The 19,374-nt window shown below is 43.0% G+C and overlaps 1 protein-coding gene across 1 annotated transcript; it reads left to right on the top strand.

Annotated features, from left to right (window-relative positions):
* Positions 1-1,518: 1,518 nt before the first annotated feature.
* F2R (coagulation factor II thrombin receptor) lies at positions 1,519-18,519 on the top strand. Its single transcript, XM_072138124.1, has 2 exons — positions 1,519-1,796; positions 16,355-18,519. Exons 1-2 carry the CDS (start codon positions 1,721-1,723, stop codon positions 17,536-17,538), a joined length of 1,260 nt encoding a protein of 419 aa, XP_071994225.1. The 5' UTR covers positions 1,519-1,720; the 3' UTR covers positions 17,539-18,519.
* Positions 18,520-19,374: the final 855 nt, after the last annotated feature.

Raw genomic sequence — 19,374 nt, 5'->3', positions numbered from 1 at the left:
TTACAGTCTATGAGGATGAGGGGGTGACACAAGAGCTTACAGTCTATGAGGATGAAGTGTTGACACAAAAGCTTACAGTCTATGAGGATGAGGAGGTGACACAAGAGCTTACAGTCTATAAGGATGAGGGGTGACACAAGAGCTTACAGTCTATGAGGATGATGGGGTGACACAAGAGCTTACAGTCTATGAGGATGAGGGGGTGACACAAGAGCTTACAGTCTATGAGGAGGAGGGGGTGACACAAGAGCTTACAGTCTATGAGGATGAAGGGGGTGACACAAGAGCTTACAGTCTATGAGGATGAGGGGTGACACAAAAGCTTACAGTCTATGAGGATGAGGAGGTGACACAAGAGCTTACAGTCTATGAGGATGAGGGGGTGACACAAGAGCTTACAGTCGATGAGGGGTGACACAAGAGCTTACAGTCTATGAGGATGAGGGGGTGACACAAGAGCTTACAGTCTATGAGGATGATGGGGTGACACAAGAGCTTACAGTCTATGAGGATGAGGGGGTGACACAAGAGCTTACAGTCTATGAGGAGGAGGGGTGACACAAGAGCTTACAATCTATGAGGAGGAGGGGTTGACACAGGAGGTGACAGTGCTGTTACAGATAGAATAAATAAATGAATATTGCTGAAGGGAGGAGTCACCAGTTGTTATCTATATTTACAGAATCCAGTATCTATAGCAGCCCCCATTACAGGGGGGAAATGACCCCATGTGGGGGCAGATCAGACCCAGCAGCTCTGATTAACCCCTACACAACCGATGGTAGAATTGGCAGCAGCTTTAGCGCGATGCTGTGAGGATTGGAGAAGGAACATGCGGTAATAAACTGCATCGCCCTAGGGCAGTGATGGCGAACCTTTTAGAGACTGAGTGCCCAAACTACAACCAAAATTGACTTATTTACCATGAAGTGCCAACATGGAATTTTAAACAGTAACTTATTGCTACGTGTTCTTCCTCCTGAGGCTACCAATACAGTTGAAAGAAAGAGGTCAGCTAGCTTCTCTGCAGGGTCTCCCAGTACATACAGCAGTATGACCTACAAAGTTATTGCAGTTCCAGTCAATGAAGTGTCACTTTAAAATAGCGCTGAGAGCAGCAAGTGTTTGCACCACTTGCGTTTTGGATCTGTTTAAAAACGTAACAAAAACTGTACGTGGGAACTCGCGCTTAGCGTCTAAAGGACTGGACATGGACTTGGGCACAAGTGATGGGGAATAGTTGTTACAGATGATGGGGGACATAGACAAATACAATAAGACATTATTGGCAATCATTTTGTCAGATGGAACAATAATAAGAATGAGGGTCCTGCTCACATGAGCTTACACTCGATGCTACAGGACACATAGTCTCACATTAAGCAAGTGGCTCTTTTCTCGCCTCTGCCGAGTGAATGGAATCTCGCGGCTTTTTGTGAATGTAATGTGAACAGAGCCTAAGACATGCAGCCACCTGACAAGTGGCAGGAGGATGTGTTACTGGGAGGCAGGAGAAAGCCGACCTGAGCGCACCCCTCCCCCGCACCCAGCGCCCCCTCCTCAGGAGCTACAAGTAACAAAGAGCCTGAAGTTTCCTTCCTCCAGATAAGAAGCGGCTGAGTGCAGCCCCGGACAGGTCTCCGCCCCGGCACCAGCGCCGCCCGCCGAGGGCTGCACGCCCGGACACCCGCACTCACTGAGGAGCTCAGCACATAGAGACATGGAGAACCCGAGGCTCCTCACACTGCTGTGCCTGGCCGGGCTGCTCTGTGCCGCACACTGCGAACTGCAGAGAGGTGAGTGACCAGCACTGTATATGTAATGTATAGCAGAGAGGTGAGTGACCAGCACTGTATATGTAATGTATAGCAGAGAGGTGAGTGACCAGCACTGTATATGTAATGTATAGCAGAGAGGTAAGTGACCAGCACTGTATATGTAATGTATAGCAGAGAGGTGAGTGACCAGCACTGTATATGTAATGTATAGCAGAGAGGTGAGTGACCAGCACTGTATATGTAATGTATAGCAGAGAGGTAAGTGACCAGCACTGTATATGTAATGTATAGCAGAGAGGTGAGTGACCAGCACTGTATATGTAATGTATAGCAGAGAGGTGAGTGACCAGCACTGTATATGTAATGTATAGCAGAGAGGTGAGTGACCAGCACTGTATATGTAATGTATAGCAGAGAGGTAAGTGACCAGCACTGTATATGTAATGTATAGCAGAGAGGTGATGGGACGTTATAGGTTGTATCCTTGAGCTCCCGGCTCTTGGTACACACTCAGAGGACCCGCGTCTTATTCTCTTTCTACTTTCTCTACACAAGAAATGATACAAATGTTCTCCCTCTGGTCACAGATGACTCATCTCTGGAGGCTGCTGTCAGCCATGTACTATGTCAGTGCAGGCCAAGGACCTTTATGGGGTCCTTCCTGTAAGATGAATGGGAGTCCTGTGACCCCGCTGCTTCTCTCCCCCCATTTGGATTCTTGTTCTCCTCTCATAATTACATTTTCTGAACAGATGTTATTTGTCAGAATTCCGATAAAACTGAAAACTTCCCGGCACTGGGATTTTGGTATTGTACGGGGCAAACTAAGAAACAAATGTCTGGGTTGGGTCTCTGCGGTTCCTCATAGGTGATGTCTCTAAACTTTGATTTTCCTATTGGTATAACACTACATTATCTTACTGTCTACCATATCAGATTAGTGCAAGTCCAACACCCCATAATGATCAGCCCCTGACACAATATAGTGGCCATGCTGAGGTACTACAGCGCAGATCAGCCGCTGACACAATATAGTGGCCATGCTGAGGTACTACAGCGCAGATCAGTCCCTGACACAATATAGTGGCCATGCTGAGGTATTACAGCGCAGATCAGCCGCTGACACAATATAGTGGCCATGCTGAGGTACTACAGCGCAGATCAGCCGCTGACACAATATAGTGGCCATGCTGAGGTATTACAGCGCAGATCAGTCCCTGACACAATATAGTGGCCATGCTGAGGTATTACAGCGCAGATCAGCCGCTGACACAATATAGTGGCCATGCTGAGGTATTACAGCGCAGATCAGTCCCTGACACAATATAGTGGCCATGCTGAGGTATTACAGCGCAGATCAGCCGCTGACACAATATAGTGGCCATGCTGAGGTATTACAGCGCAGATCAGTCCCTGACACAATATAGTGGCCATGCTGAGGTATTACAGCGCAGATCAGCCGCTGACACAATATAGTGGCCATGCTGAGGTATTACAGCGCAGATCAGCCGCTGACACAATATAGTGGCCATGCTGAGGTACTACAGCGCAGATCAGCCGCTGACACAATATAGTGGCCATGCTGAGGTATTACAGCGCAGATCAGCAACTGACACAATATAGTGGCCATGCTGAGGTACTACAGCGCAGATCAGCCCCTGACACAATATAGTGGCCATGCTGAGGTACTACAGCGCAGATCAGCCTCTGACACAATATAGTGGCCATGCTGAGGTATTACAGCGCAGATCAGCCGCTGACACAATATAGTGGCCATGCTGAGGTATTACAGCGCAGATCAGCCGCTGACACAATATAGTGGCCATGCTGAGGTACTACAGCGCAGATCAGTCCCTGACACAATATAGTGGCCATGCTGAGGTATTACAGCGCAGATCAGCCGCTGACACAATATAGTGGCCATGCTGAGGTACTACAGCGCAGATCAGTCCCTGACACAATATAGTGGCCATGCTGAGGTACTACAGCGCAGATCAGTCCCTGACACAATATAGTGGCCATGCTGAGGTACTACAGCGCAGATCAGTCCCTGACACAATATAGTGGCCATGCTGAGGTACTACAACGCAGATCAGCTCATGACACAATATAGTGGCCATACAGAGGTATTACAGCGCAGATCATCCCCTGACACAATATAGTGGCCATGCTGAGGTACTACAGCGCAGATCAGTCCCTGACACAATATAGTGGCCATGCTGAGGTATTACAGCGCAGATCAGCCGCTGACACAATATAGTGGCCATGCTGAGGTATTACAGCGCAGATCAGTCCCTGACACAATATAGTGGCCATACAGAGGTATTACAGCGCAGATCATCCCCTGACACAATATAGTGGCCATGCTGAGGTATTACAGCGCAGATTATCCCCTGACACAATATAGTGGCCATGCTGAGGTATTACAGCACAGATCAGCCCCTGACACAATATAGTGGCCATGCTGAGGTATTACAGCACAGATCAGCCGCTGACACAATATAGGGGCCATGCTGAGGTATTACAGCGCAGATCAGCCCCTGACACAATATAGTGGCCATGCTGAGGTATTACAGTGCAGATCAGCCGCTGACACAATATAGTGGCCATGCTGAGGTACTACAGCGCAGATCATCCCCTGACACAATATAGTGACCATGCTGAGGTATTACAGCGCAGATCAGCTGCTGACACAATATAGTGGCCATGCTGAGGTATTACAGCGCAGATCAGCCGCTGACACAATATAGTGGCCATGCTGAGGTATTACAGCGAAGATCAGCCCCTGACACAATATAGTGGCCATGCTGAGGTACTACAGCGCAGATCAGCCCCTGACACAATATAGTGGCCATGCTGAGGTATTACAGCGCAGATCAGTCCCCGACACAATACAGTGGCCATGCTGAGGTATTACAGCGCAGATCAGTCCCTGACACAATATAGTGGCCATGCTGAGGTATTACAGCGCGGATCAGCCGCTGACACAATATAGTGGCCATGCTGAGGTACTACAGCGCAGATCAGCCCCTGACACAATATAGTGGCCATGCTGAGGTATTACAGCGCAGATCAGTCCCTGACACAATATAGTGGCCATGCTGAGGTATTACAGCGCAGATCAGCCGCTGACACAATATAGTGGCAATGCTGAGGTACTACAGCGCAGATCAGCCGCTGACACAATATAGTGGCCATGCTGAGGTATTACAGCGCAGATCAGCCGCTGACACAATATAGTGGCCATGCTGAGGTACTACAGCGCAGATCAGCCGCTTACACAATATAGTGGCCATGCTGAGGTACTACAGCGTAGATCAGCCGCTGACACAATATAGTGGCCATGCTGAGGTATTACAGCGCAGATCAGCCGCTGACACAATATAGTGGCCATGCTGAGGTACTACAGCGCAGATCAGCCGCTGACACAATATAGTGGCCATGCTGAGGTACTACAGCGTAGATCAGCCGCTGACACAATATAGTGGCCATGCTGAGGTACTACAGCGTAGATCAGCCGCTGACACAATATAGTGGCCATGCTGAGGTATTACAGCGCAGATCAGCCGCTGACACAATATAGTGGCCATGCTGAGGTACTACAGCGCAGATCAGCCGCTGACACAATATAGTGGCCATGCTGAGGTACTACAGCGCAGATCAGCCGCTTACACAATATAGTGGCCATGCTGAGGTACTACAGCGCAGATCAGCCGCTGACACAATATAGTGGCCATGCTGAGGTATTACAGCGCAGATCAGCCGCTGACACAATATAGTGGCCATGCTGAGGTACTACAGCGCAGATCAGCCGCTTACACAATATAGTGGCCATGCTGAGGTACTACAGCGTAGATCAGCCGCTGACACAATATAGTGGCCATGCTGAGGTATTACAGCGCAGATCAGCCGCTGACACAATATAGTGGCAATGCTGAGGTACTACAGCGCAGATCAGCCGCTGACACAATATAGTGGCCATGCTGAGGTATTACAGCGCAGATCAGCCGCTGACACAATATAGTGGCCATGCTGAGGTACTACAGCGCAGATCAGCCGCTTACACAATATAGTGGCCATGCTGAGGTACTACAGCGTAGATCAGCCGCTGACACAATATAGTGGCCATGCTGAGGTATTACAGCGCAGATCAGCCGCTGACACAATATAGTGGCCATGCTGAGGTACTACAGCGCAGATCAGCCGCTGACACAATATAGTGGCCATGCTGAGGTACTACAGCGTAGATCAGCCGCTGACACAATATAGTGGCCATGCTGAGGTATTACAGCTCCTATAAGCATATGAAGCGCAGATATAGTCTCTTAGCGTGTCATTCTGCAGCGTTTCCCTCCCATGTGACTATTGCCTTTTTTCTGCAACTAAATACAAACTCCATCTGAGGAATGGGATTCATTCTGCAGCCTGATCCGGGGTTTCTATAAAGTCCCATATATATCTGTAACTTCTCTGCTATGTATAAATCTGCTGTAATAATCATAACCATGTACACATGGCGACAGACAGAAATCCTTGTTGTTTTACTTTCTACATTCGTGTGCGTGTACTTCAGCTATTTATAACTTAAAAGGTGTTTCCCAGAACCAGAAAAAGTTGTAGTTATAAAACAAAAACACATAAAATGATAAAAGAAGCTCTAGTTACCTATTAGATTGTAAGCTTTATGGCATAAATCCTCCTTTACTCTTAAGATTCTGAACCACTGCTCTTCTACAGGCAACATTTATTAGCTATTTAAAGGGATTTTCTATCCCCAGTGTACTAGACCAGAGCAGGTCATCAGTATGTGATAGGTGGGGTCCAATACCTACACTGCACATCTGGTTTATGTGCCTTCACTTATCCAGTGAACAAAGCAAGGAGCAGTGGTGTCGCTGTATAGTGGTGACACCAGGGTATTGCAGTTTATCGTCTGTTCTGGTGAATAAGAGATGTGCTGCAGTTCCTGGAAATGAAAAACATTGAACCACTCTGAACCACCACACACATCAGTTTGATGTTGTCCAAAACTGATCATTCTGGCAGCCGAGACAGATCATACTATGTGTATGGAGGCCTCACGACCATCCGCAGGAGGATCGGGCAGTTGAATTTTAACATGTCTGATCCTTTTCTTTTCAATAGAGATAAGCCACGGCGGAGCTGTCTGGTGCAATAAGTGTTGACGACAATGAGGAGTATATAACCAGCTATAGAGTAAGGTCACATTGGGGCACATTTACTTACCAGGTCACCGGAGTTCACTAAGATCGTGCGTCTGAAATCATGAATGTGTCACCGCTCAGGCCCGACAGAGTTCACCATCTTTTTTGCGTTAAATTGTTAACATAGGACGTGCGACACAATTTGAAAGTTAAATATGACGCTCAATCGGACCGCCCAACTCCCCCCCCCCCCTAAATTTGTCCCGCATGGAAGCCAGCGCATCTGCGCCACAAAAGGATCATGTGCGACACAATCCTAGTGCACACACTCCGTAAATACCTGTGCAAGACGATTTAGCCATAAAAAACATGGACAGTCCGACTAAAGTGCAGCGCGACCCTTAGTAAATGTGCCCCATTGTGTCACGCTTTTAAGTGAATTTCACCCTAAATTGCGATTTGCCAGTAACATGCGCACCCACCATAACAATATTCAACCTAAAATAATTTTTCTGTCTTAATGTTATCTGTCAGATAAATTCTTTCCAGCTCTGGTGATGTGTGTGCTTGTTCAGCTGTTTAGAATAGGCTTGGATTGATACATTCAGAGGGGCTTTGTGTTCCGGGACCCTTTGTTTCTGGCTTCTCGGAAATTCAGCCCCCCTTCTATTCAGTTCTGGCAGTATATTAAAAGGCAGGGTGGAACTGCCCTGTACTGGCTTGTGAGGAGTAGAGAGATTGTGTGCGTCTGTATGAGGATTGCTTTTATGGCTTTTGTATTGTCACAGTGTAACAGTTCCTTTGTGATGAAGGACTGGACGTATTTTGGAGCTGAGTTCCCAATGTACCTGAAATTTGTCACTGGCGCCTTATCATATTACTATCATATTGAATACTGATGACCTATTCTACTGAGGGACACTCATTTTGGTGCCTTAAAACTTGTAACTCTTTGTACGTATGTTTGGGGCTCTGTTTCTGGAAATGACACCAGTTTTCCTATCAGCTCTACTTTTGGAGATTTGGCACTGAAACGAGTTAGTCATTTAATATTGTACTAAAGAAATGTTGGAAATTAATGTAGACTAATAATTGCATATCATATTATTGATCAAACTAGTGGTCACTCAATATTGTGCAAAAGAAATTTATGTAGATGAGAGATTTTCCATCAGGACGCTGAAACCTTGTTTCGGTGATTTGCTGGGATAAGATCTTCTTGAACATTCGCGTTGGATGATCCAACAGTAATTAGCCATAAGAACCATAAGGCCCCTTTCACACTTGGGTTTTTCAGGCGCGTGTGCTTTGACGCGCAGAACTTGCATTGCACTCTGATCCATTGTAACCAATGGGTCTTTTCAGACTTGCATTATTTTTCACTCACCCATGCACGTTTTTTTTAACGCGCGTTTAACTCTCGGCATGCTCTACTTTTGCAAGTCACACATGTGAAAAATGCACCATACAAGTCTATGGAGACGCATCAAAAACGCATTGCACTCTGAGACCCACGCAAGTGCAATGCATTTTTCATGCATCAAAAGAAAAGATAGAGCTCAGTCCTGAGTCCTTCAATGCATTGAAACCGCGCGTGAAAAAATGAGACACTGAAAAAACTCTGACTAAAACTCATTGAACTCTGATGAAAAATATTAGTTTTTCACTGACCAAACCCGAATCTGGCGCCCCCTGCACACTACACAGGTAACTGCACATAGTACACACTGCACTGTTCTTAGTAAATGTGGGCCATTGCATCAAGGTCTAATAAACTAGAGCTGCCAGAGAGAAACAGAAGGAATTTTTGGAATCGGCAGCTCAAAAATACCCAGAATACCTAAAAAATCTCCACAAAATGTATTAGTCTCTCATTGTTCTATATAGTGGGCTCCTTGAAAACCTCCTTAACCTCTGGATACCTCAGCTCTGCCTATTCCAGTGGTGGTGAACCTATGGCACGGGTGCCAGAGGTGGCACTCAGAGCCATTTCTGTGGGCACTCAGGCCATCACAGAACAGACAGAGGTCACCAGACAGGAACAAATCCAACAAATCTTCCTGCAGTCCCAGGCGACTTAAGAGATGCTGGTGTTAGTGGTATTTTAAAGCAACACTTCATTGTCTGTTTGGAATGGGGAGAAAAGTGAGAAGGTGTTGACAGGTCATTCTGCTGTTTGGAGGTCATCCTGCTGGACCCACCATTCTTCTTCTACAGACCCTGGAGAGAAGCTGCAATGAGAGTCTCCTTCTTTCAACTGTATTGGTGGCCTCAGGGACTGATAAAATTGAAAGATGTGGAAGAACAAGTAGCAATAAGTTACTGCTTAAAATACCATGTTGGCACTTCGTGAAATATAAGTGGGTTTTTTGTATTCATTTGGGCACTCGGTCTGTAAAAGGTTCGCCATCACTGGCCTATTCTTTTCCTAATTAGGAGGTCCAAAACCTAATACAAAGTGCACGATTCACACAAAAAATGTAAAACGCAAACAACAAAGATTTTAGGAACTGTAACACTCATTTCAATCTGGTATATAGGCAGTCCCTGGGCTACATACAAGATAGGTTCTATAGGTTTGTTCTTAAGTTGAATTTGTATGTAAGTCGAAACTGTATATTTTATAATTGTAGATCCAGACAAAATTTTTGACCCAGTGACAATTGGAGTTTAAAATTTTTTTCTGTAATGGGACCAAGGATTATCCACAAAGCTTCATTACAGACACCTTACAGCTGATCATCGCAGTCTGGGAGTATAGTAAAGCATTCAGAAAGCTTCACCAGAGGTCGCACGGGGAGAGGCGTCCGTCTGTAACTAGGGGTCATCTCTAAGTCGGGTGTCCTTAAGTAGGGGATCGCCTGAATATGTGTAGCACAATATGTGGACACCATAGTAAGGACAGTGAAAATCAGCCAAAAAACTATAGTCTGGTCTGGTTCTGATTCTATACATAAAGTATCAATAAAAAAGGGATGACAGACTGATGCATATCAACCGTGTTAAACGGACATTTCCAAAATATATTGTTGAAAAGTCCTACATGAAGTCCATCATACTTTTAGCCATTTTTTTTTTAACCACTGTGCAAAAAAACTAAATAAAAAAAAAAAGATCAAAATAAATATAAACCATAAAAACTATTATTTGTCCGGTAAAAAATAAGCCCAGCCCATATCGTTTTCCAATTTTTTGAAATTTTTTGGTGTCTCCAGAATTCTGCTGATCTTGAGAATAAAGTTATGTTATTTATACCTCATGGTGAACATTGTAAATGTTGCAATTTTCACAATTTCCCCAATTAAAAGTTAATAAAATTTCATCAACAAATTCAATGTACCCTGAATTGATGCTGTTAAAAAATTCAACATAAAAAGCATAAAAATCAAGCCCTCATGTAGATGGATGACTGAACATTTAAAGGAAAAGTACAATCAAAATCAAGCATGGATAAACAAGGGGAACTTATTCCTAGATCCAGGCACCGTGACTGTGGTAATCTTCTTATATCTGTTATCCATGTCCTTCTTTGTTCTAAAATCAACATTTAAATATGCAAATCCCTCTGTGATACAGATTCACTGGCTATTACACTGTGCAGAAGCACCTCCCCCTTCCACTGTGTGCCGAAACTTCCTCAGCTGCAATTAGAACACATCAGAAGGAGGGGGAAGTGCTTAGAGAGCAGAGGGGGAAACAGTGTAACAACCTGCGTATCTGCAGCACGGAGGGGCTCTGGGAACTGCCCCAGTAGCCCTTCAGACTCTAGAATAATTTTAGAAGTTAATTTTAGAAGGAAAGAGGCCATGGATAACAAATATAAGAAGATTACCACAGTCACGGTGCCTGGATCTATGAGTAAGTGTCCTGGTTTATCATGATGGATTTTGACAGTAGATTTCTGAGTTTTGAAAAGTGAGGGTGAAAAATGTGAGGATCTGGGAGCAGCTGCTAGATGTTGCTTAGTAGTGAAAATTTGATGAATTGTGGAACCCTAGTACTGACTCACTTTGTAAAAATTCTTTATTTTGACAGTATAGGTCATGTATTTTGCACAGTGGATTACAGGGTAGTAATTTAGGATTACCTTTATTATTAGCACATGTGTAGTCAGTGACTGGATTGGATGTGCACCCTCTGCTTCCCTAGGGGGTGCATGTCTTTACTATGGACTTTGTCTCAACCTTAACCATCCATAAGACTTGATAAGATTTGAAAAAATCTTAGTTTTTTTCTATAGAATTTTTGCTTGCCGTAGCTGTCACTATGTCACGTTATGGAGATATCATTCTCCTCTTGCTGGTAACTTACCCTCATTATTATGTTTTCGTGTTATTGCTGTCTGATCAGATAACATAAAACTGTCTGGGCGGCAATCACTAGTGGGTCAGAGTTCAGTCACGTCAAAACATTTTAGTGGGGTGACGTCATGTGAATGTCCTCTTCTGCCAGGTCTGCTTTTCCTCTGGAAGTCATCCAGCACATTCCATTCCTGCCTTTTTTTGTGATCTGACCTAATTTAGGGAAAAAAGGAGAAGAAACAAATTACAGATTACTGGAACGTGACCTCCAGAAATGTACATTTCTGGCCCTTATGTGTAAACAGTGATCTATCAAGAAGGGACTCTTCCACTTCTGAGGTGGGGGATACTTACTTGACTTTAATTTACATTATGCATTTAGCATGTTCTTTCTCCAAGTCCGAAAATTGCCGTATACAGGTTTGGCACTTATTTTTGTATTGGGAAATGTTTTGGCTAGGTCTCCAATAATTTTAGCCCTGACTTTTCTCCCCTCCACTGCTTTTTTTGTGTGCTAATGTTTTCCCCCGAAAACCTATTGAACTGTGTTTGTTTTACCCTAAGATTTGGATCTTCTATTACCAAGCTCTGTGCTAGTGCTAGTGATCGGAGCCAGTAGTCTAGGGAATCAAATGTGATTGCAATCTTCCGTGAAACACAGTAAAAAGCCCGGCTTGTGTTCTTAATATTTACCATTAGAGCCAGTCGGAGGCAGGGTCTAATAGTCCGTCTGTCAGTTGACAGTAGTACAGTATATTATCCAAGTGCATGTAGAAGTCACCATGGTGGACTAATAGAAACTATTTGTTTTTATAAAAAGGATATAAATTAAAAATACAAAAGATTTACAAAAACATAAAAAAATACACTCCCAAATAGTAACATTCAAAACTTCAAATTGGCCCACAAAAACAAGCCCAGAAACAGCGCTATAGGCAGAAAAATAAAATTATTATGGGTAAAGTGTTTTGTGTTCATACCCCAACAAAGTCAAAAAGCTTAAAAAAAGATATACGGTAGATTTTGTGTCTCCAAAATTGTACTCACTCTTTGCACATTTACTTACCCCGTCATGCAAAGTTCACAGAAAGTACATTGTCCGATGATCATGCACTGTGCCGCGATTCACTAAGATCGTGCACCCGATTTCCTGCATGTGTCGCTCAGGTCTGGGAGAGTTCACCTTCTTCTTCCCGGTGCATGTAAGTGCATTGTCTTGTGACACAATTTGAAAGTTATATCCCACACTCGTTCCGAATCAGTTGGATCGTCCAATGGCACGCCCCCCCCCCCCCCCCCCCCGATTTCTGTCGCAAGAAAGCCGGCACAGTTGCGCCAAAATCCGGTCGCGTGCGACACAATCCCAGCGCAGACCTGTTAAATACTTGTCAAATCCATGCAAATCCTGAAATCCCGACGGAAATGCGTCCCTTGTAATTAAGCCCCATCATGTTATTTGTCCCATTAAAAAAAATTATTGCTGGAATTTCCTTCCCAAAAAAATCTTCAACAAAGGTCCAACTATAAATTTGATGTACCCCAAAATGGTGACATCCAAAGAAATTCATACAGGATCAAATCAAGCTAGTCACTAAGGGGTTAAAGACTAGGATTTTGGACATTTTAGCTACAAGATGAACCCTGTGTTACATGCCTTGTTGTTGAGGGTTTTGGGGAGAGTTCTGAACTACATAGTAGGACCTCAGTTACATGTACTACTATCTCGTTTTCTTGACACTACTGGTTTTGTGTCTTTGTGACTTTGAACTTTACTTTTTCTTTATTCCACAAGATATTTGCATATTTCATTTCTTGTAGATTGTATATTTCACCCGGAAGTTCCTGCTTAGCAGGTGTTGTAACACAGGTAGGACACAATAAAACGAATGTACGTGTTATCCTAGATATCAGATATGACTTCACCTTAATATGAGGAAAGTGTTCCTCATATGAGAAGTAATAGGATTATTAGAGGTCATAAAACTTTACTGCTGGGGATCTAATCTGTTCCCTGTCATATGGCGGCTGTAAAAATACAAGGTTGTGGGATGAGCATTGAGCATTGTATCATGAGCTAATATAGCCCCCCCTAGTGTTAGAGATGAGTTATAATTCAGACAATTTTGTGCCCTGGAGCCGCCATAACCCGATCCTGCATTCCACCTATGATGGCGCCACCGAGGCCATTGTAAATTGAATTACTCTCATGTTGAGACAGACTCCGTCTCTCGGGAATTACTGTGTATGGTAAATGAAAGTATCTGATTTTATCTGAAAAGTAAGGATTGTATCATTTCATTTCTTTAATTGGTTAATTTTCTGAAACTGCTTCATTCCAGAAAGCCTGAAAATGCTGCTTGTAACAAAATCCTCAACATAATCTTTATATAGTGGAACCCGGAATAGACTGTGTATATAACTGAGGCCGGAATATACTCTGTATATAATAATAATAATAATAATTCCTTTATTTATATAGCGCACACAGATTACACAGCGCTGCACAGAGCGTTCCAAATCGGTTGTAAATAATAGAAGCCGGAATATACTCTGTATATAAAATAAGATAGAATATAAACTCTGTATATAACAGAAGCTGGAATATACTCTTTTTATAAGAGAAGCCGGAATAATATTCCCTGTATATAAGAGAAGCCAGAATATATTTTCTGCATATAAATGAAACCCTTAAATATTTTTTACATAAGAGAAACCAGAATATACTCATACTTATGTATATAAGATACATAAGCTGGAATCTGGAATATATACTTTGTATATATAGAAGCCTGCGTATAGTAAATGTTGTGACCTGATGTAAAAAATCTGTCACTTTTGGAATCATCGTGTTGGTGACTCCAGGCTGGAGTAGATTTGACTTTCTGTCGCACAGAAGATCAGAGATGCACCTAATGTTTGTGCAAATAAAACCCCAGTCACCGTTGTATCTGGTTTACTGATCTGGCAGTGTTTTTCTGGAGCCGTTGGGGTGACCTTGATAAACTGTTTCTAAGGAAAAAAAAGGAAACTTATTTCAGCTGCTCAAACAGTGAGACAAATTCTAGTATTGGACAAGAATGAAATAACTTACTCTGCCCCACACCAAACTTATAGTAAAAATATAAGGGGTCCCTCAAAATTGGAGCAATTTTTCTTTAAATAGCTTGGATAATAGTAATAATTATTTATAGAACACCATTTATTCCATGGTGCTGTACAATCAGTAAGGGGGTCACATACATTATATTCTGACAAAAACAGCTGCAAGTACAAAATACAAAACTATAGGCGATCCTGAACAGGTGAGTTTTCAGGTTACCGTATATACTCGAGTATAAGCCAAGACCCCTAATTTTACCATCAGAAACTGGGAAAACCTATAAGCCGAGGGTGGGAAATGCATTGGTCACAGACCCCCCCCCCCAGTATGTAGCCAGCCAGCCCCCTATAGTATACAGCCTGCCCACAGTAGTATACAGCCCAGCCCAGCATTAAAAAACAAAAAAACAAAACTTATATACTCACCCTCCGGTGGCCCCGACGTGCAGCGCTGCACCCCCGATGTCCGCGCGGGTCTTCTTTCTTCTCTAACTTTGTGCTGGGCGCCGTTATTGTTCTTCCCCAGACGGCAGGCACATAGTATGACGCGCCGCTGCTGACGTCATACTAGGCGTCGCCTGGGAGAAAAACATGGCGGCGCCCAGAACGAAGTTGGAGAAGAAAGAAGACGGGCGCGGAAGCCAGAAGAGGACCCGCGCGAACATCGGGGCCACCGGAGGGTAAGTATATAAGTTTATTATTTTTTAATTTTTTTATATATATGTGTGTGTGTATTGACTCGTGTATAAGCCGAGGGGGCGTTTTTCAGCACATTTTTTGTGCTGAAAAATTCGGCTTATACACGAGTATATACGGTACATTTGAAGGTTTGGAAAGTGGGGGACAGTCTGACACATTTTGGTAGAGAGTTCCAGAGTATGGGAGATGCACGGAAGAAGTCCTGGATGCGGTTGTGAGAAGATGAGCAGATGCTAGTAGAGTAAAGCTGAATGTCCTGTGAGGAACAGAGATTACTATTGGCTAATAAGTTCACAGATATGTGGAGGGGACAGGTTGTGGGTGGCTTTGTAGGTCGTAGTTAGCATTTTAAATTGAATTTGCTGTGCAATGGGTAACTAGTGGAGAGACTGGCAGAGAGAGAGGCAGAGGAGGAGTGAGGAGATAGACGGCATAGTTTAGGATAGATTGGAGGGGTGATATGGAATTAGCTGGGAGACTGCAGAGTAGAATGTTGCAGTAGCCCAAGCGAGAGATGATAAGAGATGAGAGAGAATTATTTGCATTGAGTAATTGAAAACTATGTGTATAGCCATAGATAGTGTATGTGTTTGTCACCTGTCAGCTCCAGCTCTTAGAGGGGTATGCCATCTCTTGGCTTCCTGAACATGCCATATCTCAGCCATGAAAAATGCCAGTTTTCTTCTGTTCTCTCTTTGCTTCAGTCTAGCAATTTTAATGAATCCTTATAAAATATAGTCTGAGGGATCCGCGGAAAACTGTTTTGACTTAGCCATGGGCACTGATCCATTAAAGTTCAGCATTTAATGCATTTGTGCAATTCTTTCAAAGACATAAAAACCATATGGGTGTTTTTCACTGTTGTAGGGTCAGTTTTGTGTTCACTGCAGTTAGAAAGCTCTCGCACCCTTGATGCACGATACATACGAACATTAAAGAATAGAATAGCGTGATTCCAATATGGCTGCCATGACGTTTTAAGAATTAGAAACAAAAAAGGTTACCCAACATGAAAAATGCTTATAACTGTAAACCAATCTCATTAAAATAATATTTTAAAGTGTGTTATATGGTTACAGATACATACACAATCAGAATGGAGACTGTCTTGTAATGGATGTAGGTTGAGATTATTAATACTTTATACTACATGGGCCATGTTTACTACCAACCATTTTAGTCACTGTGGCAGCTCAGTGTAATTATCGAATTTTCAGAAAAATTGTGATTTGGATAAACTGTATTTTTATGCATTTTATTTTCAATGTTTAATTTGTTTCCCCACAATCTCATAGTTTATTTTTGTATGTAGTTTCAGGTGCTGACAAAAACAATTTGACCTTAAAAACATTTTACAGCGTTCCTGCTGATGACGAATTCGAAGAATTTCCAGAAGATGCAATTGATGCATCTGGGGAGGAATCCGGATCAGAACCTATTTTGCCTCCTAGCCGAACCATATCGACAGAAATCAGGAAGAATATCACAACACGAGCTAAGCAATATCTTGTTGGTGGATGGTTGACCAGGTTTGTACCGTCAGTGTACACTCTGGTATTCATTGTGGCCCTACCTCTGAATGTCATAGCCATCATCATATTCCTGTTTAAGATGAAGGTGCGGAAACCAGCGGTGGTGTACATGCTGAATCTGGCCGCCGCTGATGTGATGTTCGTTAGTTTTCTTCCCTTCAATGTAGTTTACCGATTCTCTGGGAACGACTGGCTCTTTGGACCTGGAATGTGCAGATTTGTCACTGCTGCCTTTTACTGTAACATGTACTGCTCCATCCTGCTCATGACCAGCATCAGTGTGGACCGCTTCCTGGCTGTGGTCTATCCGATGCACTCTCTATCCTGGAGGACAATGAGTCGGGCCTGGCTGGTTTGCTTCTTCATCTGGTTCATATCTGTTGCTAGTGTGGTGCCACTGTTTTTGAGTGAGCAAACTCAACACATTTCCTCGTTGGACATCACGACGTGCCATGACGTACTGGACCTGAAGGACCTCAAGGGCTTTTACCTCTACTACTTCTCCACTTTTATCTTGGTCTTCTTTTTCCTTCCGTTGATCATTACGACCATCTCTTACGTATTCATCATCCATAGTCTGGCCAGTTCTAGCATTGAGAACTCATGTAAGAAGACCCGTGCCTTGGTCTTGGCTATTATTGTGCTTTGTGTTTTTATCTTGTGCTTTGGACCAACAAATTGTATCTTTTTGATCCATTACTTGCATTTCCATCATGGGGCTAATGAGTCTTTGTATTTTGCCTACATAATTTGTGCTTGTATCAGCAGCATCAGCTGCTGTCTTGACCCTCTTATCTATTATTACGCCTCCTCACAATGTCAAAGGTACTTGTATAGCTTGGTGTGTTGTAAGAAGGTAGATGAGCCCATCAGCAGTACTGCCCAATTGATGAGTTCGGCAAGCAAAAACGAGACTGGTATCACAAGTGCCAAGAACAGCATATATCGAAAACTGTTAACCTAGATATTGTAGGGTGCGTCCAGATACTTCATCATCCTTCGCAGCGCCGTTCAATGGTGTCAATCTGATTGTACTGTTTGGGCTGTACCTGGCAGAACAGTATATTTCTACTACTATCCTCATATCTATGTGGTGAACTATTAAGGCGTTAATGATTCTATCAATAGTTACGTTGCATGTAAACTTATAATCGACACCTTCACAAATTTGCACAGGTATACAGTATATGGGACATTTTGACTTGAATTTTCGACGGGATGCGGTTAAAACAAGTCAAATGCAATATTTGTTCTGCAGTATTTTGTGACCATGATCCTATATTGATCATCCTGAAATAACTTGGTACAAGCTAGGACCACGCAGAAGCTTAAAGGAACCTAGAAATAAAGGCTAAGAGAAAAATAAATCTAGCGACCCTCACATCCCCTCAAGCAGGAGGCTGACTCCATCTTGTAGTTATTGTGGAGAAAGCATAAGGGTTAATCTTCTAATCTGCCCAATTCTTTTACAGTTTCCATAGGTGATTTTCTGTTGGTTTTTGCTGTGGTGAAGTCTATCGTGCAAGCACAGTCTTACAGAAACTCATAGAAGACTGTACTTAGGGGCAAATGGAAAGTTTCACAAGTTTTAGCCTGTATGATGTTTTTCTGAGAAACACGTGATTTACAGTAACAACCTGTATTTCCTGTAGATGCTAAGTCTCTATCATCAGCCTTGTGTAACTTTATGTTTATTGACCAGTTTATTTCCATCCTATGTTAGATATATATATAACTTTATATATAAACCTTGAATACTGTTTAGTGATAACTGCAGTGCTGGTACCTTCTTCTTTTTGAGGAATATTTATTATTCACTACACCCTATTCCTAGTATATCTACATGGACATAATAGTACTAGTACCCGATGATCCAAGACTGCACCCTCACCAAAGCCAAGGTGCCGACCACTTAACCTGTGATTCCCCTTTTAGGAGCTGTATATAGAGTGCTGCCTCATTGCATTTTTTGGATGTCTGACCTTACAAACCAGTGGATCTGGTTTGTTGGAGGCGTGCACCCACCATTGGACTTGCATTATACTCGCTGTAGTCCTCCACAATCGGACTGTTGGATATAATATCAGAGCTATTCTCCGTGCAACTGTTGCCTATGTGCTTAAAAGGGTTGTCCCAATGTTAAAAAACATGGCTGATTTCTTCCAAAAGCAGCTCTACATTTGACCATGGTTACAGCAGGTATTGCAGCTCAGCTGTATAGAAATGCTTGGAGCTTAGTTACAATACTGGATATTACCCATGGACAGGAGAGGAGCTATCTTTGGAAGAAAGCAGCCATGTTTTTCAACTTTGGTCACTTTTGATGAGAATTGTCTGAATTCCATTAGTTTCATGGTGAAGATGTGGGTCTTTTAAGTTGGATTTCAGATGCCGAACTATTGTGCTCTTCAGAAATAAGTCGCTGCTTCTCTCTCTATATGTATCAGAGCAATGGGGGGAGACAGCTGTTGGCAGTACCACCATCAGAGTATGAGGGGTCTTCATTCTTCGTATTCCTTACACGTATAATATGTAAAAATAAAATTCCTGAATGTGTCAAGTTTGCTTTTGCGCGGTCTACACTTTTACGTGTAACTTATCACTTGACTTTGTCTTTTATGTTTAATACAGCGAGTCTTTCGTGACTCTACGCGATCTGCTATACTTATGTTGTCATAATATTATTGTGTGAAGTATATACTGTGTGGCTGTGTTACGTCAGAAAGAAAATTCCATTTTATGTGTCTATAAATGTGTATTATACATGTGTCCTCACATTTATCTTATACCCTGTACATTG

Source organism: Engystomops pustulosus, chromosome 1 (assembly GCF_040894005.1).
Source record: "Engystomops pustulosus chromosome 1, aEngPut4.maternal, whole genome shotgun sequence".
NCBI classification, from domain to species: domain Eukaryota; kingdom Metazoa; phylum Chordata; class Amphibia; order Anura; family Leptodactylidae; genus Engystomops; species Engystomops pustulosus.
Note: the sequence above shows the minus strand (reverse complement) of the source record. Positions and strands in the feature narration are given on the sequence as shown.

Coding starts and splice junctions, on each gene's coding strand:
- F2R (XM_072138124.1), top strand. CDS start 1,721: ATGGAGAACCCGAGGCTCCTCACACTGCTGTGCCTGGCCGGGCTGCTC. Junction 1,797..16,354: donor ACACTGCGAACTGCAGAGAG/GTGAGTGACCAG, acceptor TTTTGTATGTAG/TTTCAGGTGCTGACAAAAAC.